Below are 26,649 nucleotides of genomic sequence, written 5' to 3' on the forward strand. Positions count from 1 at the left end.
CGCTGCCGTGCGCGGCTCCCCGCGCCCCCGGCGTGCCCGGCTCCGCCGCCCCCGGGATGGGTGGGCAGGAACTTGCGGAGGGCTCTGACCTGTGGCTGCGGCGGGAGCGCGATGGGACGCTGCGTCTCCCTGACGGGCTCCTGCCTCGGTAGGAACTTGCCGCGCTATTTTGATTTGGAAAGGCGTGAAATTTGTGCGGGAGGTTTGTTTTGTCCTTACCCCCACCCTCGACGTTAAACTACCAGAGCAGTTTTTTCCCTACCTTTTCTTTTTTCTTCTTTTTTTTTTTTTTTTTTGTTTTTCCCTCCCCTCAATGAGCAGAGGAGATAAATATTTAAAATTTTTTTATAAACTTTTTAGAAAATGCCAAGCCACGCGTTTTCCTCTGTCATCCCCTGAGCACCCAACTTTGTTTTAGCGCCCGTGGTCGCGGCTGTAGGAATGCGCGCAGGGAGCTGCAGCCCCGCTTGGTCTCTCCCTGCCCTCTGCGGTTGCGGTCTCATGGTAAGGAGGGCTCGGGGCGCGCAGGGCGCGGGGCAGGGGCTGCCTCCCCCAGGCCCCCCGCCCGCCTCCCGCCGCCCTCGGCCGCCCCACTCCGGGCTGCTCTTCCCCGACGGCCCCGGGGAATCGGCCACGGCCGGGGGAGAACTTGCATCCCGCAGGAGCTGGTCCTGGGGGGTGCTCGGGGAGGCATGGAAATAGGGAGCTCAGCATCTCCATCCCATGTGCTGCGCATCTTTCGGGAAGAGCCGGCAATCCCGAATTCCGAGTTCCCCGTCCCGTTGGCTGCACTTTTCCAAGTTATTGTTGGTAAATGGTGGGGAACTGTCCGTCAGCAGCCCCGGGAACCGCACGTGGGACAAAGGCAGCCGCTGGAGTGTGGTGGCTGCTGTGAATAGAGGGAGGGAAGGCAATTAGCTGCCGTGTTGTTGGGGCTTTTTACTTGTCAAACTGGAGCCTCGTTGCTTTTGTTATTGCCGTGTAAAGGGAAATCGTGGGGTTTTGTTTTGGTATTAAGGGCCTTAGAGGTTGCTGGCTGACACTGCACACGCAAAGGCCAGAGCAGCGCAGGGAGAGGACCAGGGACGGGGCTCCGGCGGACAGAGACTGCACAGATTTTCCCCCTTTTACTTCTTCTGCTCATCTTCTTTTTTTTTCCCCCGGGGCTTGGGTACCAGTTTGTGTTTCGTTGTCGTTTGTTATATTTTGTTTAGCCCGTGGCCCCCGCATTTTAAACTGCCGCTTAAAAGGCAAACTTGGGACGCACTTAAGGTCTCCCTTCTCAAAACAGTTTTATTTTTACCCTATATTTGTTTGGTCCTGTTGTTTCACTCTTTGGGGGCAAGGGGGAAGAGAACTCGTTGGTGTGATCATCCAGATGTGCGTGGGGAAGACAAGTGTTTGCAACTGGTCTCCTCCAGTGCCTCGTCTGCAGCAGCATCCGTCCCACATGGCGATCGCTCCCCGTGCGTGCAGCATCCGTCAGTGTTGACAAATTTGCTTAGAAAGTGAGGAGGGGAACGACGCAGCCCCCTTTTCCAAATTGTTCCCCTTTAAACCATCCTTTTTGGCTTTTTACCTTGTTGCAGCGTAACTACTTTACAACTTTGGGGGAAAGGATAAAAAGGAGATGAGAGATTGACTCTTGGCAAACTCGGATGCCCGTGATAGTTAGCTGAGATTTAGGAAGTGGGCATCTTGCAGTGCTCGTAGGCAAGAGCAAGGCACAGGGCAGAAGGCTTTACCCTTCATCAGTTCAGCAATGCTCTCAGGTGCCCCTGTTAATTCTCATTTAGGAGCAGCTTGGGAAAATACAGTAACCAGGGCACCCTATCTCAAAGTTCCTCTTGCATCCCTGTTGCAGTAGGTCAGTGTTTTACAGAAATATTAAATACTAAAGGAAAAGGGAGGAGGGGGAGAGAACAGTGCTAATGGTAAAGGTCTGCCAAATGTCACCTCGGTGTTACAATGACAAGAAAATACACTTTCCTTACAGCTCTCCCCCTAAGAAATTTGTTTTGAGGGATTTGACAATCTTGCAGATAAAGTGACTGCTTGCTACACTTAACTGATCATGCTCCCTCACGGCCGGCCAGCGTTTCCTTGCTGCTCTTAGTAATACCTGCGCAACCTGGCTTGGAGTAGCATTGTCATTGATTTCCAAAGTAACTGCTTTTTAGCTCTTGTGAACAGACATACCTGCGTGGGGGGGCGGGGGGGAGAGAGAAAGTCTTTTCCCCACTCCCTGGAAGGATGATGGTAAAGTGCTATATTGGAAAAGACAGGAGGCTTCTCTAAATTTTGATAACTGCAGCCGACAATTTAGAAATAAGACACTTCTCACAGCCAACATGACAGTGGATTTTGAGCATTCAGAAAACACCAGGCCAAAAAACTGGAGACATCTTGATCTTTTAAGACAGCTTTTCCAGTACTTTAAGTGAAGGGGGGGGAGCGGGGAAAGAAAAAGAGAGAGAAAAGCTGCAAGGAAAATAATACAAAGCCAGCACAATTGGCATCTAGACAGTAAAGAAAAAAAGTTTTTGAGGTTAACAGAAGGAAAGACAAAGCTGTTATGTACCCGAGGGATGCAATTTTAGTGGGAATGGAAGATTTGAGTGGTAAAGGAGGAGCGCTTGCCTCTGGGTTCTCTCTCTTCCAGCAGTTCGGCTGCTGGCATCTCAATTTGAATTGCTGGGTGAGTAGCACTTTCTGCGTGCGCGTTTTCCGTCTTGACCATTGAACTTCTGATGTGACTTCTCTCCCTCTCCTCCTCTCTCCCTCTCCTTCCCTTTCTTCCTGTGAGGAATCAAAAAAAAAAAATGGGGAGGGGGGGAGAGCGTGAGAAACCAAGCAAGCATCTCCAGCTGTGACCTTTGTTAGCTACATTGTTTTTATTTATTTATTTTATGGTAATCGCCTTTTCTAGTAGGGGGAAGCGCAACTTTTCGATGCCGCTGAATTTGGCAGCGGTGGCGAGGAGCGCGCGGCAGAGCCGCTGTCGCGACACAATGGTGCAGCAGCGGGACAGTTGTTGCACTCCTCCCCTGCGCCCTTCCCTCTGCCCGGGTTTGGGGTTTGCTTGGGGGGGCGGGAGGGGGGGAAATGGGATTTTCTCTTTTCCTGGTGCATCCAGGGTGGGATCGGGGTGTGTTGGCGGGGCGGCGTTTCGGAGCCCGGTGTGCAGCAGGTTTCGGGGGCTGATTCCTGGCTGCTGAACAATGGTTACCAGCGAGGGAGAAGTGTGAGCGCGTGTAGGGCTGTGTTACATCTGCAGTCAGGCACTCACACAGTGACCATGACATCACTAGCTTTTCTTCTCTTTTTTTCCTTTGGGGCGGAGGGGGCCACTTCAAAGCTTTCTTCAGTTCAGTACGATATTTCCTAAACTCTGAAACCATGAAGGTAAAAATGTTTGGGTTTTGGGGTTTTTTTTCTTAAAGGAAGAAAAGTTGGTTTGTGGCAGGGCACATATGTTGCAGTTAAGGGGGTTTGGAGATGGAATGGTTTAACTCTTGTCATACACGAAACGAGATTTTTTGTTTTAATTATTAAAAATACTACGTAGTACTATTTCTTGGGTGCTTTTGATCCTGTGTTTGGTTGACAGTTAAATTTTCTGAGTTCTTCAGAAAGCTCAACTGTAGTGTGAAAGGGGAAAATTTTAGGGACACTGCATAAGAATTATTTTACCCAGGGATAAAGGAGTATGAAAAATCAGACTGAATGCTGATAAAGATGAGGTAGCACATGTTTTAATACAGTGCTTCTGTGTTTGCTGTCAGAAGTCCACGAGACTTTCTTTCTCCTATTATTATAAATTGCAGAAAGTAAAGCTACCCCTCAGCCTGGTTTGTGTATTACCCTTACTTGCACACAGAAAATAGAAACTTATTGATGAATTCTACAATGCATCACGTTTTCACTCTTGGTTTTGTGGAAGTCTTGAGTTTCTGCTGTTTCCTTTTCTAACTCTGCCAGACTTGCTTACAGAGTCACTTTATCCAGGAGGAGGATTTCTATCATTTCAGTACTCTGTGGTACTGAAATGATAGAAATAAGCCTGATGATAGAAGTAAGCCTGATTAGCTTACTTGATTTATTTGCCTTTTCTTATATAAAACAAGGGATAAAATTCTGTAGAATTTGTCTAAAATTAATTAATCTAAAAGCACAGTTATTTAGATGTTTTTTCTTTCACTGCGTGTTGTTGCATATGCAGGTTTTACAAGACTGGTGGTGAGATCTCACAAACATTATATCTTTAGAGGATTTTTTTTTTTACTGGGACTTGGGGCAAAAGGCCTGACAGCACTGTGTAAATGTGCCTGTTACTTTTCTTCTGAAATACTTGCAAGGTGTTTCAGGTCTGATGTGCATTTAACATAACGTTTTTACGGAAATTTTTTGAATTTATGCAAGAAATAATTGGTCTGGATTTACTTAATTGCATCAGTTAATTGTGCAGCATGTAATGTTTTTAGCATATAAAAAAATGAAAACCGTTTTTAGAGCCTTGTTATTTGTTATGGAATTTAATATGCATTTGCTACATTTGTTGCATATCGGTGTTGAGCACAGTCTGCTGTGAATGCTGCATTTTAAAAAGCTGTACTGAAAACTTGCCATCATATCTTAAGGCATGTATGTGCATGGTAGGTTTTTAATAATGCTGTTATTACTGAAATTACCAAATACAAGAAGGCATAGGCATACATGCTAATTTTTATTAATTTCTTGCAGTTTTTTGACGGCCTCACATTTAAGTTCTTGCTATAGACAGAAATCACAGATACCCTAATAAAAATCAGGAGCTGTTTTGCCTACAGTATATATGCCTGCCTAGTGCTGAAATATGTGGTTTATAAGCAAGAATTAAAGCTGTTTATAATGAGGCATTTCAGAGACTTGGACAGCAAATCAAATTGCTTGACTAGGTATTCGCATAAAAATATAGAGCAAGGTCTGTCGGGGCAATTATATGCGCTATTTTGCTTATATTTGCTTTTTTCTCTGCTTCTCATCTTCTCTTAATTTTTGTGCTTGTATTATTGCTCTGTGCCTCTCCCCTTCCTACCCTATTTGTGTTCAGGACCATTTCCCAAAGACCTGTTTTGGTTTCAGCCATCTCTATGCTTAGTGGTTGTGCATCCAGCACACCTTGTGCTGGTATGGCTTAGCAAAAAGGTGTTTTTCAGTTTTAATGTAATATATACCAAGATTTTTTGCTTTTTTGCCTTGTTAGAATGAACGAAGGCTTGTCTGTTCTGCAGAGATGGTATCTGTCTAGTAATTAAAATTAACTAAAGTCTGCAGAGAAAGCACCGAGTATTTGTCACATTGGGGAAGAAACTGCCTCTCCTTTTGTAATGGAAGAAATAAATATGGGTGCTTTTTTATCTGAAACTGGAAGAGACTGAGCACTGCCCTGTCCTATTGGTATGGGAAAGTCCACCTGTTGATCAAATAATCTGTAATGTTGATCCTCAGTGTAAGGCTTGCCTGGATGCATGCAGGCCGCAGTTCTGGGCTATAGATGATGTAACTGCTGTGTGAATTCATATGCTGAGGTGAGGCAGAGCAGGTGAGCAGAGTGCTTTCTCTTTATCAGTGAAGCCTAAGAGAATAGGTAAGGTAAAATCTATCTGCTGTAAATGTAATCCCAGTGTTGCTGAAGGATCTCAAATTATAGACTTGTGTAGCAGGTGCTTGTTTGGGTCTGACCTGACATTGGAGTAACACCACATTGTCCAAGACTACAGCACTTAACTTGTATTTAAAACCCCAAGTTTCTTTCTTCTGCTAAAAAAAAAAATATATATATATATAAAAAATATAAAAACCCCACTCCAAATACCATAGCAATAAACTTACAGACCACAACAGCTTTGAAAGCAGAGTGTGAGCGCACTTAATAATGTTTTACTACTAGTGTGTTTTATCCTCCTGCGTCGGAACTAACAGGCGGTAATTAGATAGCTAAACCCCAGTCCTTCCCCTTGTACACTAGAGGATTTGGCGTATGCTAATTGTCACCAGATCATTTCACATAATTGCCTTTCGGCGAAATTAAGTGGAAATTTCCTGAACATCTTAAATCCTCATTTCCCCACCCCCTCCCCTCAGTACCTTCTCACCCTGACAGGAAGGATGTGGAAAAATGTCAAGCACGGTGGCTTAGCTCTCCAATATTCAGGGGACACTTCATCTGAGTTAAAGGGGGGAAAAAAAACCCAAAATTATTCTTTTCATGAATGAATTGCTGGACACTTAAAAGCAGGAAGCTGATTTTGTTGTTTTGTCTGAGAGACTGCTAATAGACCACGGGGTTTTATTGAATGCCCGCAGTTCTTGCAGGAGCAGGTAGGCACTCGGTGGCCTGGGAAGTGGTCAGGGGGGGAAGGGGAAGAAAGGCTGCAAAAGTGTGTTTGTTTGTGTATCCCCATTTTTTAAAATTTAATTTAATTTTATTTTTATACTAAGGGTAGGACAGAAGGGGTTGTTGCAGGGGTTTCGGGGTTATTTTTTAAGGCTCTGCCTGGGGAGGGCATTGTCCCAGCACATGGTTGTCAGTGCTCCTGTCATCATTTGTGTGAAAGAAGAAAATGAGCCTCTTTCTAGCAGGGTGAGTTGTGATTATCAATGGAGGCCTTGTCTCCTGCTACAATGGGCAGTTAGCTTAGGGCAGGACCTTAGGCAGGAATCAGCTGCATTAAACTGAGAAAGGGCTCAGGCCACTGTATCAGCCATAAAGGAGCAAGGGGAAGTAGTTTTCAGGAATGCTTAGTCAGGTGTGAAAGCATCCTTAAAAAAAATAAACTGTGACTTCACTAGCTGTGCAGGGCTGGGTGAAATTAAATCTTTGATATTTTTCAGGAAATGCTTCATCACTCGTGTTGAATTTTTATGCTTGGGAAGGGGATGAGTACCAAGTTACATATAGCTGGTGGGTTTGGTTGGCTTTAGCTTCTCAGTTAACCCAAATGGTGTGCATTTTCCTTGGTGTAGTTTGGGGTGCCACCAAGAGTGGCTCCTGATGTGGGTGATCCCCAGACCTGCAGTGGTGCTTACAGATGTTCTGCTTTGGGTGGTGATGACACTGATGGAAGTGGAAAAGTATTTCAATATTTGCAGCCATATTTTGGGATTTGCCTTTACTTGCAACTTAATTTCCTGGTTTATGTGGGGTGTCACGGTGGTGAGGGGGTGTAAGGATGTCATTCCTAGGCAGAATCAGGGACAGATCAGCCTTTAGAAAAAAAGAAACTCCTTTTATGAGTATCTTTGGAACTGTAGAGCAGTTCAGGAGCATCTGTTAGCATTTCACTGGCCACAGTCAGCAAAACTGCAATAGCATCAGTAGGAAAATACAGAGAAACACATATTTTTAAATGTGAACTGGTATTGAATGATACTCCTTGCTAAGCCCAGGGAGCAACTCCAGGAGGGCCTGCTAATTCAAGACCACTGTCGACCTGCATCCACCCTGGAGGAGGGGAAAAGGCTGACAAACCCTCTTCTGTGCTGCTTTTGTTTTATTGTATTGTACTGGCTCATAAAAGCACTTTCAGGGCCCATCTTTCTTCAGCAGAAAAGGAGAGCAGTGGGGAAGAGGAGGACATGGCAAAAAGACAGGCGGAGCTCTAGCTCCATTTGTTTTCAGTGTCTCTTGATTAATAGGTTTTAAGGAGGATGGTGAGCTCTCATTGCTCTGATGGTGGAGGAAGGGGCCGGGGCTCTGGGCTCTGGGTGTGAGCACCTGCTCAGTCCCTCCCAGTCGCGGGTGGTTGAGGGGTGCCCGGTGGGCTGCAGCACCTCCCAGGGCTTGAAGGACGTTTCAAAGGGCACCAGGTCAGGGAAGGGGCTGCAGCTGCATGGGCTGTGCTGGCAGTACTGGAGTTTGAGGCTGGGTTGGTGCAGGAGCCTCCCCCTGCCCTCGGGATGCACTGGGAAGGAGTCAGGCGCCGGAGGCTTTGGCCGCTGCCATGCTGACACGGCACGGTGGCTTGTTTTCAGCCTGGGTGGCTTTTTGTGCAGACCTGCCTTTACTAACCCCACATTATTCTGGTGAGGACATCCTCTGGTGTTTCTGGCATGTTTTTTTTCTGACTTGGAGTTGATATGATACTGTGGTTTTATTGCCAAAGCCAAAAGAGCCATGAATTTGAAAGCAGAAATTGCAGTTGTAAACTCTTCCTGTTTAGAGTTTGGTTTCTCTTTGTGTGCTCAACAATACAATGTTTCATCTTATGCAAGTCCTATGTTGCTTTCAGAGACTTAGGAACTATTGATTTATGCAGCATGTATTAACTTCTTCAATAAATGGGGAGTATTCATCAGTAGGGTGTATTAAATTGGGCTGTATACGCATAGAAGCATCTTTCATCCTGTTAATGAAATGTCCTTACCATGCAACAAAGACTAATACACAGCAATTTATACACACAATCCCCTGCAGTTTAAATCTGAAGTTCAGATAGGTTTTTTTGTTCCCTAAAGGCACCTATCAGAACCTAGTCTAAATGGATCTCAGTACTCCTTTCAAACATTTATCAGTCCAAAATTTGTTGTGGTTTTGGTGCGGGAATTTTTTTTGTTCTAGAGCTCCATTATTGTTTAAACTGATCTGTGTTTAAGCACTCCCAGAAGCATTTCAAATTCATATAGAGAGGTTTAGTAGTAGAGCCCCTATGGGGACAATTTCTCCTGGTTGCTTCAGGCAGCAGTTACCAAGAAAAGCAAACTTCTCTTGTCTTTTTGCAATTCTTTACCATGCCCTCTAAGCTACCATATGAGACCTCAGCTTTCAATGGACAGGGGTGATTTATCAGCAGAGGCTTGGTACTTCTTAGGTGCTGGGATTTCTCTCTAGAAATCTCCATTTGTTCCAGTCCTGTCAGCAGATGCCCTGATGCTGATCTGTGTGTACCAGTGCAGCTCCCTTCCCATGCCTGACAGAGCCATACATGGAGCTCTTCAGCTTGCCAGAGAAACGCCTGTATCTCACAATGGCTCTTAGCTTAAAAGGGCCCTTGATGAAGTGCTCACAAATGTATATTGGAGAATATTGCCTTTTGCAGGGGGATGTCTAAAGTCATCTTAATAGGGGTCTCCTATTGATGGTTTCTGTGGTTTACCTTTCATTGCCAGTGGATGGGGTTAGGACCACACTTGTAACTCAGGCAGAGCTCCCGTTGGCTTCAAAGGAAGATGCATCTGCAGGATTAATCCTGCTCTTTTCCAGATTGTCCTTTATTTTTCTTTTCCAAGGAAGCTTAGTTAACTGCAGGAACGGTACTTTTAAAAGAGCAGCTTGTTTAGCATATTATGCATGTTTAGCTTGGCTTGCAAATTGTGTGTGCTGTTCTGAGGGGAGTTATGGTCCCTTTCCCCAGTGTGTGCCAAACAGTGCAATGCAGAATGGAAACCTGTCCCTGGGTAGTGGTACAGATGCAGACTGACTGGCTGGGAAGTGGATCACACTCCTCTGTCCCAGAGAGCATGTTTTTGAGCATGTATATGATAGTTTCTCCCTTTCCCCTAGGACATTCTCCCCCCACCTCTGCCCCAGAATCATCAGTGTCAAAAGAGTATCCTACCCTTGCACCTTTATATGAGTGGTCCATTTGAGTGCGTGCTAGTAACCTAAACAAAAATTATTTACCAGGGGAATAATTTGCAGACTTAAGGTTCAAGCTCTTAATTGTTGATTTTTATTTGCTTTACTTTTGCTTTTTATTTGTGTCTGAAACATGTTAAGTGAAATACATCATAATTTAGCAGTTGTTCTGTTTTGTGGAGATATTGTGGGCGCTCTTGGTATATCAAAGCAAGGAGTGGTGGTTTCCCACAGTTGACATGTAACCCCCTATGGTACATCTGGCTTTGGTGATGGAGCCATGTCAGTCCAGCTTTCCTCTCACGTGTTGTTTCTTGTTTGTCGGCTTAAGTTTGACCCTGTAATGTTATTCTACATATTTTTTTAGCTAACCAGCTCCAGTTTCTGTGAAAATAAGCTCTCTGTGGAAGACAGCACTTAATGGCTGTCAGGGTCTGGGTGAGGTTTACCATGATGTGCAGATAGAGCTGGGAGAGCACAAAGCTACAGCCTGTATTAACTTCTTCACTAAATGGGGCCACATTGTGGGTCACCTAACAGCAGGAGTTCACACAATTCTTAGCCAGAAAAAGTAGCTCTTATTGGAAATGATCATTTTTGTGAACCTCATCAACTGGTCATTTGGCTTGTAATGTCATGTGTTGTTGGGTAGATGCCTGCTACTCTGTATGGTGTGAAATATAATTTGTTTGGTGAAACCCTTACCAAAGCCTTCAGTTACTTTCAGACTGCTTGGGCTGGTTCACTACAAAGAGAACAGATTTTGGGTTAGAGCATCTCCTTTGGCTTTTTGAACTTGGAGAGCCAAATCCTTATATCTCTTCCTGATATGAAACCATTATGGATCCATGTGGCCAAAAGTTGTCCTTGGCTGTTCAGCTGGCAGATCTGACCCACAACCCAGCCAGCACAAGCTGCTGTTAATCATAGCATTAGCTGTTGTGACCACGTTCTTCCCTGCATGGTGGCCACTTGACAGTGGAATCCCCTGTGCCAAGCGCTTGGTGGTGGAGGGGGATCATCCCATGTAAGGGTGGCAGAAAGAGATGAACATGGTGAAGAACATAGGAGAAGTTGTGGAAAGCACAGGTACAGGTCTTGGCTGGCTTCTTTTGGATGCACGCTTTTTCCTGCAGTTATCAAAGCAGTGAGCCCAAGTAGCCACTTATGGCAGGGGCTGGGGGAGCCAAAGGGGCTTCACTGGGCCAAAGCATGGTGGAGGGACTTCTTGTTCATTCAGGGGAGACAGATGTTTCTTTTCCTCCTTGCTCCCAGTTTGTCTTCCCTCTTCCTTCCCCACAGTCTAGCAGCTCATTCCCAAAGAATAACTGAATTATTTTTGAAATAATTTTTCCCTTCTTTTAAGGGAAGCTCAAAACATTGGAAGCTGGATCAGATAACAGCAATAGCTTGTCTAAGGTGGCACAGTGAGGGTGTGTGTGTGTGTTTGGGGGTGCTGGGGTGTGAGCAGTGGGTTCAGAGCTGTGCTGGAGCAGGATAGTGCTGGCAGACCCTGAACAGCAGCGGCGCTATCGTGGCCACCATGGTATCACTACTTTATTTTAATGTGATTCCTTTTACTTGATGTTAATGCAAGTTGTTCCTTACTTAAAGTAATAAAAGGAAATGAAGACACATTCTAAAATGAAACCTGACTCTAATCCATTCATCATCTAATACCAGCCTCTTTATCTTTGCTGGTACCTAATCTGGTTAAATGTCCCTGTTGTAGGATTTTAGTGAAAATCCTCTATGGGGAATAGGGTTTTTTGCAATTGGATTACTCGCAGTAAATGGTCCAGCGGTTCAGCTGGTTTCAGCTTAATTTTTTCTTTGTGATCTTGTAAGGGTAAGTTACAGTTCAGCCTGCCTTTTTCTTTCATTCATTCACTCCTTTTAATTTTTTTTTTAATTGTTGTTGAGAAAAATATTTTTTTTCCCCAGAGCTAGGAATGTGATGGGGAAAACCTCATGATATCTACGTGATTATTCCCCCTACAAGAGTGTTAATTTCAATGGCTTTATCTGGGGGGTTTTGCCATTATTTATATAGCTGAATATTTTAGTAGCCTAATTAATCAGTATCCAGTTTCCATTTATTAGCGCTCTCTGATGAATTGATAATTAATCAGCTCTTCTAAAATATATATATAAAATATGCAGGTGATCGCTTGTCAGCTTAATGCTTGCTGATGAAGGGAATACTCCAGCACTACAAAGGCTTTTTATCTGGAGTATTTGCAATGAGCAGTAAAATGCAGAACTGAGAGTGAGGACAGGAAGGGGAGAGGAAAAGACCTACAGGTCATTGAGCATTTGGGTCTCTTGCTAATTAAATGGGGGACTCTCTCAGCCCCTCACTGAGGAGTCTGCCTGCATCTTGAAGGTGAAGCACAAGATTATAAAAGAAAAAGAAAAATTTTAAAGAATTGCTGTTGCTCCATACAGGAGCACGACAGGTCAAAAAGATTAAAGAACCTCAACAGCAGGGAAAGTGTGTGAGGAGGTTTTAAGCAAGAGGGTGGGAAAACTGCAAGGGTGATGCAGAGAAGGAATCTGGAAAAGTCTGAGGATCGCATTGAAATCCTGGCTACTCAGATTTTTTGTGTGTTGTACCTCATGCTGTAGTGGGGAGATGCCCAGCACTGCTCTAACAGTGTCAACCTTTTTCTCTTGACAGTCTAACAAAGTGCCAGTTGTGCAGCACCCACACCATGTACACCCTCTTACGCCGCTTATCACATACAGCAATGAGCACTTCACACCAGGAAACCCTCCTCCACACTTACCAGCTGACGTAGACCCCAAAACAGGTAGGTGGGAAGTATTTTGGGGTTGCTTTTGGGAGGGAGTGGGTGGATCTTCCCTTTTTGCGCATTAGGGGAGAGGAGTGCGGGAGAATGGATTTCCCATGCTGGAGCACCAAAGGGGGCATGTGAAATGTCAAAGCCAGACAAAATACTTTCTTTTTAAGCCAATTAGACTTCAGAAGGAAACCTACTGGGTGAATTTTCATAGAGCTTCTGCAGGGTGACACCAGAGTTGCATGTGTGGGGTCGCTTGCAGGTGTGTTTCTTTGCAAGCATGATACCCCACCTGGTAGTTCAATCTACCAGTGCTTGGTTTGCATGCACGACCCACAGAATTAAACATGTACATTCTGTGATCTGCACTTATAAAATTGCAGCTGGAATTTTAAAGGTGGTGGGTCATGACCGGTTTCAAAATGAATCTCTTTTAATTCCCCAAATCCCATTGTTTCTGTGTCAGGAGTTCAGCCATTTTTCTTCTATAATGTTGAATTTTCATCCACTGTAACTACTTAGCTCCAGCTTTACGCTTGCAATTCTTTTCCCCAATGTAAGTCTACCCAACTCTAAGTTCAGCCTGAAGGGCACTCTGCTTGAATATAGAGCACCACGTAAAATCCTGACTAGATTTATTGGTGTTACAGAGTAGAATTTACATGTTATTCTAACTTTTTAAGAGTCCCTTTTTAACCTGAGGTCCCAAAGAAGTCAAACAGTGTCAATCTTCTTTCTCCAGGCTGTGCTGAGTTCCTAGTGACAGTGGTTTTTGGTTTTGTTAATCCGAGCCCCATTTAGTTAATTGTGAAGTTCATCAGAAACAGAATTCATGTCAAAGGAATCACTCTGTGTCAGCCTTAACTTATGCAGATAATTTATCTAAACTCCAGCCCTTGAATGAGACTGTGCATTAGCTGGCTGTCACTCGATATGCTTCAACTGGGGCCCCCTTTTAATTGTGCTTAATGCTGACTTCACATGGCTTGAAAGGAATCCATCTCACCATCCCTGGGTATTGCAAGTGAATGGCATAGTCAACCTCTCATTTAAATAATGGTAGTACAGGGAATAGCTCTTAAATGGTTATCGTAAAACATATGATTAACGTCTGTAGACTGTTTGCTTTTCTTCTGTGAACATTCTTTCAAGTGTGCAAATAGCTCACTGGATGGTTAAAGCCCAGTTAATCTGTTTGGGTTTTGTAATGGAGAGAAAGCAATGTCTGCATGAAAATGTCACACAAGGAGATTTAATTTAGAGATTAAAGTGACTTAAAAAAATAGTTTTTAGCCCTGAATACAGTACCCCTTCTTTTTAATGCTCTCTGTTTTAATTTTGTTTCTGCTGTGTAATTGTGCCCTGGCTTGTTAATTGAAAGACCCAGCTTTGTAACCCTTACTCCTCTGAGTAATTCCTATTTGCTCTTAAGGTAAGGAGCGTTAATATTTAAGGCTTGTGTCTGGAGCTGGTTTCTGCTTTCTGAGTAGAAACTGTACCTCAATCCAGAGAGGATGGGTGGGCTCTCCGTCCTCCCCTGCACACCTTCAACATCTGCCCCTGGTTTTACCAAGCATTTCCAGGGGTCCTCACCTCCACTCCTGGTTTCAGAAAAGTTCTCCTAGCTTTGCTCAAAAGGAAACATCATTTGCAATTTTAATGACTTTTAAACTTGTTCTGGAGATTACTTTGGAATAATGCCATGTTAATTGAGTACCCAGTCACCCCATGGGTAGGGCCTGTGGTCTTTTGGCTGACTTTGAAACTAAAATAACCATGAAGCTGTTGCAGGGTCCGTCTTTGTGTTGAACATTTAAGAGTGTATCTAATACAGTATCACACCAAAATTGTGTCTGAGACTGCTAAATTCTGAATAACAAAAATAATTATCTCTGACTGGAGAGGTGACTAAGGGAGTGAATAACATTTTTTCTTGTTTAAAAAATGAGAATGTGAAAAATTCTTTGAAAACCCTAAGCAAAGTCACAAATACTGTAATAAAAGTAAATTGACAGAAATTTAGAAACATATGCGTTTTTTCTTTATATTTTATTTATTTCGACATTTCAATACTGATGTTGCTTTATGTTCCTCTTCTATAGGAATTCCAAGGCCTCCACATCCTCCAGATATATCTCCTTATTATCCATTATCACCAGGCACTGTAGGACAAATCCCCCATCCGCTAGGATGGTTAGTACCACAGTAAGGAGTTCCATTTTTTTAATTTCTTTTTTTCTTTTTCTGATGTGTAAAATTTATGTAAAAATATGTGTGTGTGTGTGTGTGTGTATGTATATGTGTGCATTGGGATGAGTTGTTTGCCAACTGCCACTTCACTGAGTGTTATGAATTTACCAACCTCAAGGTTAATTAAAATATATGCCAGGTCATGTGGTCATAAACAAAACCTGAGCAGTTGGACACAGCTTTGCATGTCATCCTAACCAGCTGACAGCTCATGAAGCATGAATTTTGAAATCCTTCTGCAGAAATGTCCTTTTCTTGTTATTGCCCTTACACTGACTGCATGAGTTTTTCTCAGATTTGTTTTCTGGGGGCTCAAGGTGGTTCTCATAGACCCTTTTTTTTTTTTTTTTTTTTTTTACTAGGGCCATCCCTACTACAAATTTGCAATTTTAAGTTTCATTTGCCTTGTCTGTTGAAAACTCTTTTGTTTTACTTATGAAACAGTAGAGCTTTACATCAGCCATAAGCAGCCTTCCTAATTGAGATGTGGCTGGGCAGTTGGCAACTGGCATCTAAGGAATGGAATTTTAAACAAGTAAAAGGAATTAGTTTACTTTAAAACTGGTTAAGAAAAAAGAAATGGAAAGTTAGTTTGGGATTTGGATTCATTTTCGACTCCTCAGATCCCACTTGCAGAGCCTTGCTGGGTATGAGGCTCCCAGCAGTAATCAAGTCCTTATCTTCTTTTATTTCTTATGTTGCCATCTCTCAATAGGTTTATAATATACTTAAGCACTGCCTAAGCCTTTTGTGTAGTATATTTGATCTAAATGCTTATAAAATCCATTTGTATTGCTGGATAAAACAGTTCTCTGCATTATAAATCAAGACTGTTACCTTGCTTTTCTCACATAACAGGCCTCCTCTGTTTTGGAGTGATCATATTTTTTATAGAAATTAATTGCCCAAAGTTCAAAATAGTTTGCTCCTGCTTGAGGTTGTTTCTCCAGCTGTGCTGAAATACTTCTCCACAAGTTCCTCCATGAGGAACTGGAGTTGATACCCCAAAGCGAAAGCAGGGCAGGGCAGGAGGTCACTGCATATCCCCAGGTCTTGGGCAAGACCTGGTGGTGGCCATCAGAAGCTTTGGAGACCTTTCTCAAGCACAAAAGTGTTGATGCAGGAGAGATGAAGCTTATACAATTATTAAATAATAATTTCTCTCATTTTGCATGGTGCCCTTCCTTGTGGGTGGTCATGCTGCTATTTTGGGTAGAGGTTCCCCCACCCTGAGGGTGAAGCATGTCCATCACCTCTCTGCTGAATGTCCAGAAGATCACATCATGAGCAGAAGTAAAACCCAAAGCATTGCTCCCTGAAATTTGAAATTCGTCCTGTTTGTGGTGATTTACCCTTTCCAAAGGACACCCTGAACAATTGTAGACTGCATGTGAGCTCCTTAGCTCAAGTTTGCACAGCAATAGCCTCAACATTTCAAACAAATACACTCAGCTAGTGCCAAAAGTCAGTGACATGAAAGACATGAGGGTGCAGGGAAGAAACTCTTCAGTGTCCCTGGCCTATACCCCATTGCTCATGTGGGTGTCTATAGTGTGCAGACACAGGTTTGTCCTCCTTGCACCTCATGCCATGGCTGCCAAAGCACATGGATGATGCCACGTGTAGCCAGTTTCACCAGTAAGGTGCTAATGGCCACCTCTGTCTCTGGACAACTCTGCCATCCCCACTGCTTCAGAACAAGTCAACACCATGGTCTACTTAGAGCCTACCCACAGCTCTTACAGCTTCTCCCAGTGATTTTTGGTGAGGGGTGACACCATCACATTGGCTTTTGCTCTGGGAGAGTGGCACGGCCAACTTCACAGAAGTAACCCAAGTTTTTCATTTCCCCTCTCATTGCCACTTGCACTTCACCATCAACTTCCCAACCCATCTGTCCTCCACTGGCTTGCATGTTTTTGGCATAGTACCCACTCCAAAAGCATCCTGCCCAGTCAGATGATGTATTTGAAGGACAGATGAAACAAGCTAGCCAGCACAGACAAACCTCCATCAGAAAAAGTTGTGTGTCTTTCATGAGGATGCTGTTTTGCATGTTGCTGTATTTTTTAATTATTGTAATGAGGTGTGATTGTCTATTGGTTACCCACAATACTTCTTGGGGACTCTCCCCCGGTAACTCTTGTCAACACTTGTTAATCTGACAAAAGGCTACAAATTAAGCTCTGTTAATTTAATGTTTTCTCACCGAGATCTAAATACCGAAAGAGGCCCAAAGCGCAACTGAAGTCCTTTGATTCACTGTACTTTATTTTGGTATAAATTTACATTCATTATTGTTTTCCTTTGGATGTGTAGCCCTCAATTAGTGTGATGGCTCCATTAAAGCAAGCGAGACTTCGCCTTTAATTATTACAACAAAACACCTAGTTTCAGCTTGGGGAGAGGGTCTCTATTGACATAAGCAGAGGTTATAAAATTTAATTAGCCATTCCTATCAGATTTATGGCATTCAAATTGTTCTGTGTTTCTTTCCTTTGATCCTTGCTGTACAATCCCCAAGATTTTTGTTCTGATCAAATGAGAATAAAGCTTACTGTGCAGAGAGAAGTTTTTTGCTGTTCTTTTTTTTTTTAAGCCCTTTTTTCCTTTCTCTCATTCCCTCTCTCCCTTCTTTTTTGCCAGGCAAGGTCAGCCAGTGTACCCAATCACGACAGGGGGTTTCCGCCACCCCTACCCAACAGCTCTGACCGTCAATGCTTCCATGTCAAGGTGAGTTCAAATGCTGAGGTCCTAAATCAAGAGCAAATGTAGCTCCTCCTCCCACTCTCTGTAGGAGAGCATTTCGTCTAGGCAGCAGATTCCTGAAAGCACTTGAGTTAAACATCCATCCTTAGCTTTTTGGTGGGGTGGAGGAGAGGGCGAGGGCTACCTTCCCATGTGAGGAGAAGGTGGTGTCCTGATGCTGTCATTGGGCCTCAAGAACTTGCCTTAGAGGGAGAGGTGGAGGAGTGAGAAGCCACCTTTGAAAGCCAAACTAAATGAAAGAGCTGGGAGAGTGTGATGTTGAAAAAGCAGGGATGAGAAGTGGTGATAGCCTTTGCTTTCCCGGTGGCCAGCAGCCAGAGCAGCGCTGTGTGCGCGGGAGGGGAGGCTCAGGAGGGAGGAGGACTGCTCTTCAGCAGAGTTGGGAGGAAGGTTATTGTGCTGTTTTCCCCTCCCAAAGCTCCAAACACTAATAGTCAACATAAAAGGGCCTGCCTGACCCTCAAAAGCTTTAGAAGTATATATTTCTCCCCCTCCCTACCTCCAATTAATTCCATCTAATTTTCCAGGGGCTGCTAGTTTTATTTACAAACTGGTTGGCAGCACTATGTTTAAGTAATCAGTAATTGCTCCTAATGATAGTTTTATTTTCTGTTCATCTGATTTTCAGCCTGGTTAATTAAATCGGTGGAAGTTTAGACTTTCCTGATGGGCTGAAACAGCTAATCCATTTTGATGATGGCACATAATTAAATTAGCATGCATTACATAGCAAGGTTCCACATCTCTTCCCTGCTCTGTCCCTTCCTCTCCATCTCTGCAGTTTAATATGTGAGCACTGGTGCATAGATGATCTAAGGAGGAAAAGACTGGTGAGGGCTGGGGGGAAGCACACCTCATTGAGAAGTGGAAATCTGTACCTAGGGCTCGTGAATGAATGGGTGGGAAAACAGCGTGGTGTGTGCTTTAGATAAATAAACAAAAAAATAAAAATTTAAATTAAAATGCTGGCCCAGCAAATAGACAACTGGAATATCAACTTTAAAAAAAAGGGTAGTCCCAGAACAGAAAAAAAATACTAGGCTGGGGAGAGAGCTGCAAATTTAAACAACGGTTCCCTCCCCCTGTTTAATCTTTTTAATATCTATAAAAGACTTGCAGGCATGGTGTGAGGCAAAGTAGAGCTTGATTTAGTTTAATTATTATTAGAGAGGCTAGTCATTTGAGGGAGGGGGGAGATGTGGAAGCAGGGGGGGCTATATTCCCAAGATAGACTTTATGAAAGGTATCTAGTTAAAAAGAGTACACAGCAAATTAAATACATTATTGTGGTAATGGGACGACAGAAGTAGAGGTCTATTATACTTATGGCAGTTATAGGAAATGTAGGCTCCTTGCCCTGTTCTAGCACATCCTTTGATATTCATTCCATTCAGCAGCAGGGCCAGGACTTCTCAGAATTAAGTGATGGGTCATTATACTTTAAACACCATGGAGAAGCCTAGATTGGCAATTAAACAGCACTTGCTGACACTCGCTTGTGCCACCCTGTGACCCCCTTTAGATTGAGTTGTTGGAGCTCGGGGCCCTCAGCCTGCTAAATTGGTAGCAGGCACTTCTCCTGACGAGGGCTGGCTCTGAAATCTGCCGGCTTCAAAGGGAGCAAGATCATGTATAAACCATAATGTGGGTGCACCGTGGCTCAAAAAATAAGGCAGGAATAGATGAAATGTTACAAGTGCAAGGGGAAAATGAGAGAATAATGACAAATCTAATGCAACTCAAAGCAGAATTGTTGCACAGAAAAATGCATCCCACTGCTTGTGCATAAAATCAAGGCAGGCAGATGACATCCAGTTAACAGAAACATGTCAACAGTGAAGTAAAGTGAGAGTGAGTAAGAGAGAAGCCCCTGAGACAGCCAGGAACAAAAAATTAGTTGTCCTTAACAAGTTAAGACTCATCATTATATTCTGGCTTGGAGCCATAAAAGGAGACAGTAGTGTATAATGAGCTGCTTAGAATTTTTAGGGTGTTTATTGCAATTCATGGAATACTTGTCTAGAGAAAAAAAATCTGGTGAATGTCTTAGGCGAAGGTGAGGGGTGTGCACATACACAGGGAGCCTTTCTTTTTGTCTCTGACAGAAGCCCATGCATGTGCACGTGCTCAGGCACACGTGCAGGGGGATGAATTGATTTAAGGTGTTTACCCTTTGTTTTCAGCCCAGAAACTTCTCCTCTGGTTTCCCCTAGATGGGAGCACCCTCTGTGCTCTCATATATGGTTTCATGTATGTTTTCCCCTGTCAACCTGGGCTCAGCAGGGGACAGCCCTTGTCCAGGTGTCTGCTGTGGTCAGGGGATTGCTGGTGGTGCCCATGCTGGCCTCCAGACATGCTGGTCCTGGGCAGCTGCCCTGCAGGGTCCTGCTGCAAGCCCGTGCTGCAAACCTTGCCTTTGCTGTGCTGGCTGTGCAGTGAAGTCAGCACAGACCTCAAACCTCACCCCTCCATCCACAGTTTTCCAGTGCCTGCCTTCAGAAGTAGTTCCCATCTTTGTCTGCATTATGGTGTGGATCTTTGGAGCCTATAGTGCTTCCCAACCTTTAGCTCCCTAAGCTTAGAAATTGCTGTTTATTAGTTTAAGTGTGCTTATGAATAGTTTAGAAAAGGTTAATGGGTGACTAATAGTGATTTTTCATATATGGTTTAGGTAGTGTCTTTAACCAGTTGCAACTCTTAGTTGTTACTTGTAGCCTTGCCACACTCACATTGTATGCCTGTAGTATGCCTGTAAGATCTCTTGATCCTTCATTACCTCTCTGTAATATGCCTTTAAGGTAAAATGAGACAGGGCTGACTGAATGATGGGCAAACAGTGGACCCACTATGAAAAAACAACTGCTGTGAGAGGAAATCAGGAAATAATTTAGCAGAATTACACCAGACAAACACTGCACAGCAGTTAAGTGGTGGCAGTGGAAAATACCTTCTGTAATTGAAATTTCAGGGGAAATTCACTTTTGCTGAATGTAATTACTGAAGTTGGAGTGTAGCCAGGAAGTTAAAAATTAACACCCTTCCCCTGCTCATATTGCCATGTGAGTGGCTGTCTGCATGGAAATGAGCAGGCACTCAGATCTTGGGCTGAACCCTCATCCCACCAATGGAAGTCTATGGGATTGTGAGAGCAACTTTGGGTTCTGGAGCATGTTTTTATAGCCCTAAATATAGGAAGGGGTGTGTAAGTCCAATAGGCAGCCTTGTGAATTGGACAGATTCAGTATGAAAAAGTGAATGGCCATTGGTAATGAACACAGCACTTCCTCATGGAAACTGCAACCCTGAAAATAACCACTGAGCTGCAGCTGCCTGTTGATGAAGGCTGCTGTCTCTGGAGTTTAGAGCCCAGTGAGTGAAATATCCCAGCTGAGGTCAGTGGAGGCTTTGCCATCCTTCAGGCCTTCACACAATGTGGGCATGCTGTGCTCTGCATTTAGATTTTCTCCCTGCTGGTACATGCCCACCGCACTTCACGCTGAGCCCTCATGTCAGACCAGCAGAGCTCTTCCTGCCTGCTCTCTGAAGGAAGGCTTTTCATCTCCATCTTCATCCTTCATTCTCCCTTTGTCTCTGGCCTAGCCAGCCCCAGCAGCTTAGTCCTTCCTCCCTGAAACACTGGGTCTTGCCTAGGACAGTTCCTTGATAGGATGTGCCTCAACCTTTTATCACTGTGCTTAGACTGTGTTCAGCAAGGTCAGGTTTTTTACCACCACTTTTATTTTTGATCATGTTTGTTAGTTATTTTTTTTTAAAAATCCAGCTCATACTGCCAGTTTTTATTTGCATTGTACCATGTCTGAAGGTCCCAGGTGTGTGAGAACAAATTTTAGATATGTCCAATCAAAATACATACACATGGAAGTAGAGAAAGAGCAGAAAAAAGTAATACAAAGGCCCAGTTTGTGTCTTGCTGAGGGTGAGCAGTTCTGTGGCAGAACTGGGACAAGGATGCCAGTCTCCTTTGCAGCCTTGACATTGTCTTCTCTTCTGACCTGCCATGAACCAAAGCATATCCTCAAATGTGTGCTTCTCTCCCAGCTACTTTTGTCAGAGAGTGGGAAGGCACTTGGACAACCCACTTGGCGATTTGTGTCCGTGAGTCTTTAGCAGAAGTAGGAATGACCATTTTGCTGCCCATTCTCCTCTTCCCTTGCCATCCCACCTTCCTGCCTCCCTTCTCTCCATGCCTTTGTTCATGAAGAACTGCAATTCTCTACAACTTGAACAATTTCACATTCTCCCTGTCAGTCCTTGCTCTTCCCACCACTGCCTTCAAAGACAAAATAGTTCTGTCTAATCACCCTGAGTACTACCAGCTGATAGACAAAAGATCCTCAGAGCTTGTAGTGGACAGTGCTCTTGTTCATGAAAGTACTTCTGTGTCATCTTGTGAATGTAGAGAATGTCTAGGCAGTCATGGGGGATGGTATTGTTAAGCTTGGCATTGGGATTTATAAGAGGGGAGAGAAAAAGATAACCCCACTATATTTCTGATGCTTATACACGACGATATCCATGGTATATCACCCCATTTTAAATCCTGTTGGATAGAAAAAAATCATTGTATATTGATGATAGAAGAAATAATCATTTATGTCATTGAGTGTTCCATAATCTTGGGTTGTTTTACTTGGATCAGATTGTGCAAAATCTAGGATGAGAGTGGGGATTTGCAGTGAGAAAAGCCCTTGCCAGATCACTTTAATTTTGGCATTTTGAGGAAAGTTACTTCTGAAACATAATTTTAGGCTAGAGCCCATTCCTTGGAAACCTGTTGACTTCCATGGGGGAAGGCAGTCAGTCATGCTGTGCTTTCTTTATTTACTGCAAAGCCTTTCTGAGACTGTTGAGAAACAATGATATAAGTCAATCCTGCTTTTGAGAATTTTGTTCATTTTTGTTCATTGAGAATTTTGTTAATTTCTCTTATATTTCATAAAATGTAAAAAGTCTGAATGATTGTGCCATGTTTGTGCTGCGATCCCGACCAAGCAATTAGATTCATGCAGAAGGATTGTGTATCCCTCTGAATCCACTTGCAGGACCGGGATCTGTCCATGTATATGACCATAAACCATAAAGCTGACAACATTTTTTTCTCTTTAGAAAGGCTAGATTGTTAAAGCCTTTCTAGGTTACTTAAATGGATCAAAAATTCCACAATCTTCCACCTTCTGTTAAAGCAGTGTGGCTCAGAGATTTATTAGACACAAATAAATATTTTTCTTTTGCTCCATCAACAAAATGTAGCTAATGAGGCGTCTATAAGTATTATCAAAAATGCATCTAGAATGTGTTGGCATTAATATTTTATTTTGCTGTCAATATAGAATAAAAGATGTCATCCTAAATTCACAACATGATTCAAAACTATAAAAATTGATTCCTTGGCTGCCACACATAATTTCTCAGCAAAGAAATGGACTGGTGGATTTTGTTTCAGGTAGCTGAAATTCCACCTTCATGCAAGTTCATCCAGTTGAATTCGCCTTTTGTTGATGTTAAAAATCATGATGTCTCGTGTCAGTAATGATAATGAAGGGGAAGATTGGCTTTAATGACATTAGAAGAGTCATTATGTTTAATTTATTGCTAATTAATGCTGCCAGCTTTCATATGCTTTGTCTAGCTGTCATGCGCTTGTTATATGCCAGTTGGTTTTTTTTTTTTTATTAATGTGTGTACACATCCCTCCCCATTCATTCATTTTTATTCTGACAATTTACACAGCTTTCTCTCCTCTAGGTTTCCTCCACACATGGTCCCGCCACACCATAGTTTACACACAACTGGAATTCCTCATCCGGCCATAGTCACACCAACAGTCAAACAGGAATCTTCCCAGAGCGACGTCGGCTCACTCCACAGCTCGTAAGTTGTTGCTTCCCCTGTCTTCTCTTTGGGATACTCAAAGCATCCCCTGTGCATGTGTGGCTTGTAAAAAGGCTTGGGTTTGTGATGTTTTTTGCTGTGAAATGTCATAGGCAATTAGTTACTAATTTCATGTGTTTCAACAAGGAAGTGGAATTTTCTTGATTGAGATTCAAGTTTCTTGACCAGTTTCTCTATTACTCAGTGTCTAGTTTGAATCCTTGAGATAACAGATGCATCATAGGAGACAAAAAATCTAAGCATAAATGGCTTCTTCAAAGCTGCAGAGAGCTGGTATCAAGTTTAGGTTTGAACTGACGAGAGCCCATTGATAAAGAGGTGTAATTATTTCCTCTACTGTCATGCTCAAGCTCTCCCTGTAAGCCCATTTTTCTGGGGCCCATGTCCTTCCAAGATTCTTGTAGGGGCTCAGAGGGTACTTGGTAGTGTTGCATAGACGTGAGGTGAGTTTTCTTGTAGTGTTTTTAAGACTGTTGCCATACAGCAGCCAGGGTGAAGGGTCTAGAGAACCTTCTGGTCCTCTTCCTAGAGATTGCTGAGGATTGTTGCTAGAGAGAATGAGGGGATTAATTTAATAAACTCACAAGGGGTTCTCACTGTGAGGTCTCTGTCTGTTCTATTTTTACTCTTCAGAAAACATCAGGACTCCAAAAAAGAAGAAGAGAAAAAGAAGCCACACATAAAGAAACCTCTTAATGCATTTATGTTGTATATGAAGGAAATGAGAGCAAAAGTTGTAGCAGAATGCACATTGAAAGAGAGCGCAGCCATCAACCAAATCCTCGGTCGAAGGGTAGGTAACAAGGGACAGGCACAAGCAGGGCCTGAAACTGGGGAGGATTCACACCTTCTAGATCCCTGTGTTTTTCTGCCATTGTGAAAATGGATAGGGGAATTGCTAAATCAAAGGCCTTTGTTTTTTAGTTTCTGCAGGCACTTCTTGCCAGTGGGGTCATTTATGGGGAAGAGGAGGAGTTAATTAACAGCAGTGTTATTTCAGTATCATTTCCATGACCGGTTGATGAAAAAAATCATAAGATTTTTATTTTGGCCTAAGATAGGCAGAAAAGTAAATGGGAAATGAAAAACCTTTGAGTTCAGTACCAGTATCAGCACCTGTGAGAGCTAGAAGAGGAGAGGAAGTGCCGGTGGGGGAGACACCTCCAAAGCTGGAACTGATTTCTGGCTCAGGACAAGTGGTTCAGCTTCTGGACAGTCTCCCCTGCTGTCTTGTTTTTGTTTAGATTTCTTAATTCTCCTCTCTCAACAGGAGACAAAGGGGTTGAGTGCATGTAAATGATTAGTTGTGGTTCAGTTGATTTAACTGCAGTTATAATCTAGAGCTGTAAATAAAATACGAATGTCAGCATGCCAGATCATCAGTTTTTGTCTCTTTTTAATGAAAATCGATTCTAACTGTATCTATATGTATAAATAACACATTTTGCTGTTAATATGCTTAAAAAACCCCCAACCACTAGTGCTTTTTATTTTGTCTTTTTGTCTTTTCTCCACCCCAGTGGCACGCGTTATCCAGAGAAGAGCAAGCGAAATACTATGAACTAGCAAGGAAGGAGCGACAGCTTCACATGCAGCTGTACCCGGGCTGGTCTGCGCGGGATAACTATGTAGGTTCCTGTGTGGGTGGAAACTTTGAGTAGTAGAGCTTGTAGAAATGTCTGTGTGACCTGCTGAGCTATGACCATGCATTGCACACAAGCACTGCGTGGAAAGTCTCAGGAACCAATGTGGTAACGACAACAGGCGCTTCCCTTGGTGATACTGAAACTATTGGGGGATAATTCCCACTTGGAAGAGGCTTCTGGGCTGGGACTGGTATGGGTTAGAATTTGAGGATAACAGTAGAGCTCTGTGAAAAAAAGTCTTCCCTTCACTTTTACCAGCATCTGGAAATACTGTTTGGCTTTCTGGTCATTTAGAATTTCATTTTTTAAAACGAAATTTAAAATGCCCCTTGTATGCTCCTCTCCTTTCCACCAAAAGAGATAAATAATTAGTGTCTTGTGCTTATGTGTGTGAGAGTGTAGTGGAAAGTGGAAAAATGACTTATCCTAGCTTCAGAGAAGGACTGGCAAAACCAAAAGCATTATATTTTTGAAAGTCTTACTCTCAAGTGGGGTTAAATGAATTATTCCACACTTGATAGTTATGTATTTTGTTTATGTTTTCTTTTTCATGCCCATATTACCTTTCTTTTCCCCCCTACCCTCCTAATTTTTTAAAAAGTATATTGGAATTCATGATCAATTCATGGATTGTTTTAAAATTGATTCCTCCCTCTACTTTTCAGAAAGCCTGTTTTTGAGCTAAAAGTGCTAGTATTTTTTGTCTGTTAAAAAGCATAAGGGCAGCTTTATAACCCCTAGTACTAAATAGCTCCTTCCATGAAGGGTAAGCGGTGCAGATGGTAATAAGTGTTTGCAAGCCTAAGCCCATAAATTCTTGACAGATTTGTGGATTGGTGAGAGCTCTAAACCCTTTTTAATAGGATTATAGCAGCATCTTGATTTTTTTTTAAAGTTAAATAAAAATCACCTAGAACTCTCAAGGTCTGTAACTCTGTAATAAACCCTTTTCTCTGCCTTCTAGTCACACTTTCCTGCAGGTTTGGGGACCAACAGTTCTAAGATTGATGCCAGTTTTAAGTAGAGTTACACATTACAGTTTTGCTGAAGTTTGTCTCTTCCATCCTCATCATAATCACTGCCTGTTTTACCATAAATATTCTGTTTCGCTCTATATGATAATACTCGCCTCTGTGAATCTGCATTTTTAAGTGTATGGGTGGGAGGAAGCCAGTTCAGAGTCTGCAGTGAAGCCAGGAGAAGCAGCAGCAGCTCTTAACACTCTTCTGCCATTTCAGTGGTGGAGAGTACACATGCTCACTTATTTAGCAATATGTACTTAGGGACAGTTTTTCAAATCCTTCTGTTTTCTTGATCATCTTTTCTTTCCACCGGGCTCAGCTCTCCCTCCTTGGTCATTACAGGTATACCTGTGCATGCTCAATTGTCCTTCCAGTTCAGAACATTCTTGATCCTGTCCTCCTCAGAGGAGACCTTTTAAAGCCTGATGAGGCACAGCTCCTGGTTAGCACATTTTCCTTCCCCTTTCAGCACAGTCTGGCCCAAGGCTGTCAGACCATAGGCTCGAGGTAGTTGCTCAGCACTGTGCAGTATCATCATCTTGGGTGTTCAAAAGGGAGTCTGGGCTCGACTGAGGTTTCGGGAATGCTCATTCTGCACAGTGACTGTGCCACCGACAGATGGGCAT

General features: G+C 43.1%; 1 protein-coding gene across 23 annotated transcripts in view; it reads left to right on the top strand.

Annotated features, from left to right (window-relative positions):
- Nucleotides 1–26,649, top strand: part of TCF7L2 (transcription factor 7 like 2) — a 171,717-nt gene that overhangs the window by 132,480 nt on the left and 12,588 nt on the right. For 11 of the 23 annotated variants that reach the window (XM_074545246.1, XM_074545252.1, XM_074545247.1 and 8 more), the window contains 6 exons: nucleotides 12,300–12,432; nucleotides 14,526–14,628; nucleotides 17,320–17,406; nucleotides 23,194–23,334; nucleotides 23,989–24,148; nucleotides 24,876–24,983. In XM_074545246.1, coding sequence (XP_074401347.1) covers nucleotides 12,300–12,432; nucleotides 14,526–14,628; nucleotides 17,320–17,406; nucleotides 23,194–23,334; nucleotides 23,989–24,148; nucleotides 24,876–24,983 — 732 coding nt within the window. Of the gene's footprint in view, nucleotides 1–2,236; nucleotides 2,699–12,299; nucleotides 12,433–14,525; nucleotides 14,629–17,319; nucleotides 17,407–23,193; nucleotides 23,335–23,988; nucleotides 24,149–24,875; nucleotides 24,984–26,649 lie in introns of those variants that run through there. The other 12 variants (XM_074545237.1, XM_074545241.1, XM_074545242.1 and 9 more) reach the window with 5 other exon arrangements.

The sequence above is a fragment of the Zonotrichia albicollis genome, chromosome 7 (genome assembly GCF_047830755.1).
Source record: "Zonotrichia albicollis isolate bZonAlb1 chromosome 7, bZonAlb1.hap1, whole genome shotgun sequence".
In the NCBI taxonomy this organism is placed as follows: domain Eukaryota; kingdom Metazoa; phylum Chordata; class Aves; order Passeriformes; family Passerellidae; genus Zonotrichia; species Zonotrichia albicollis.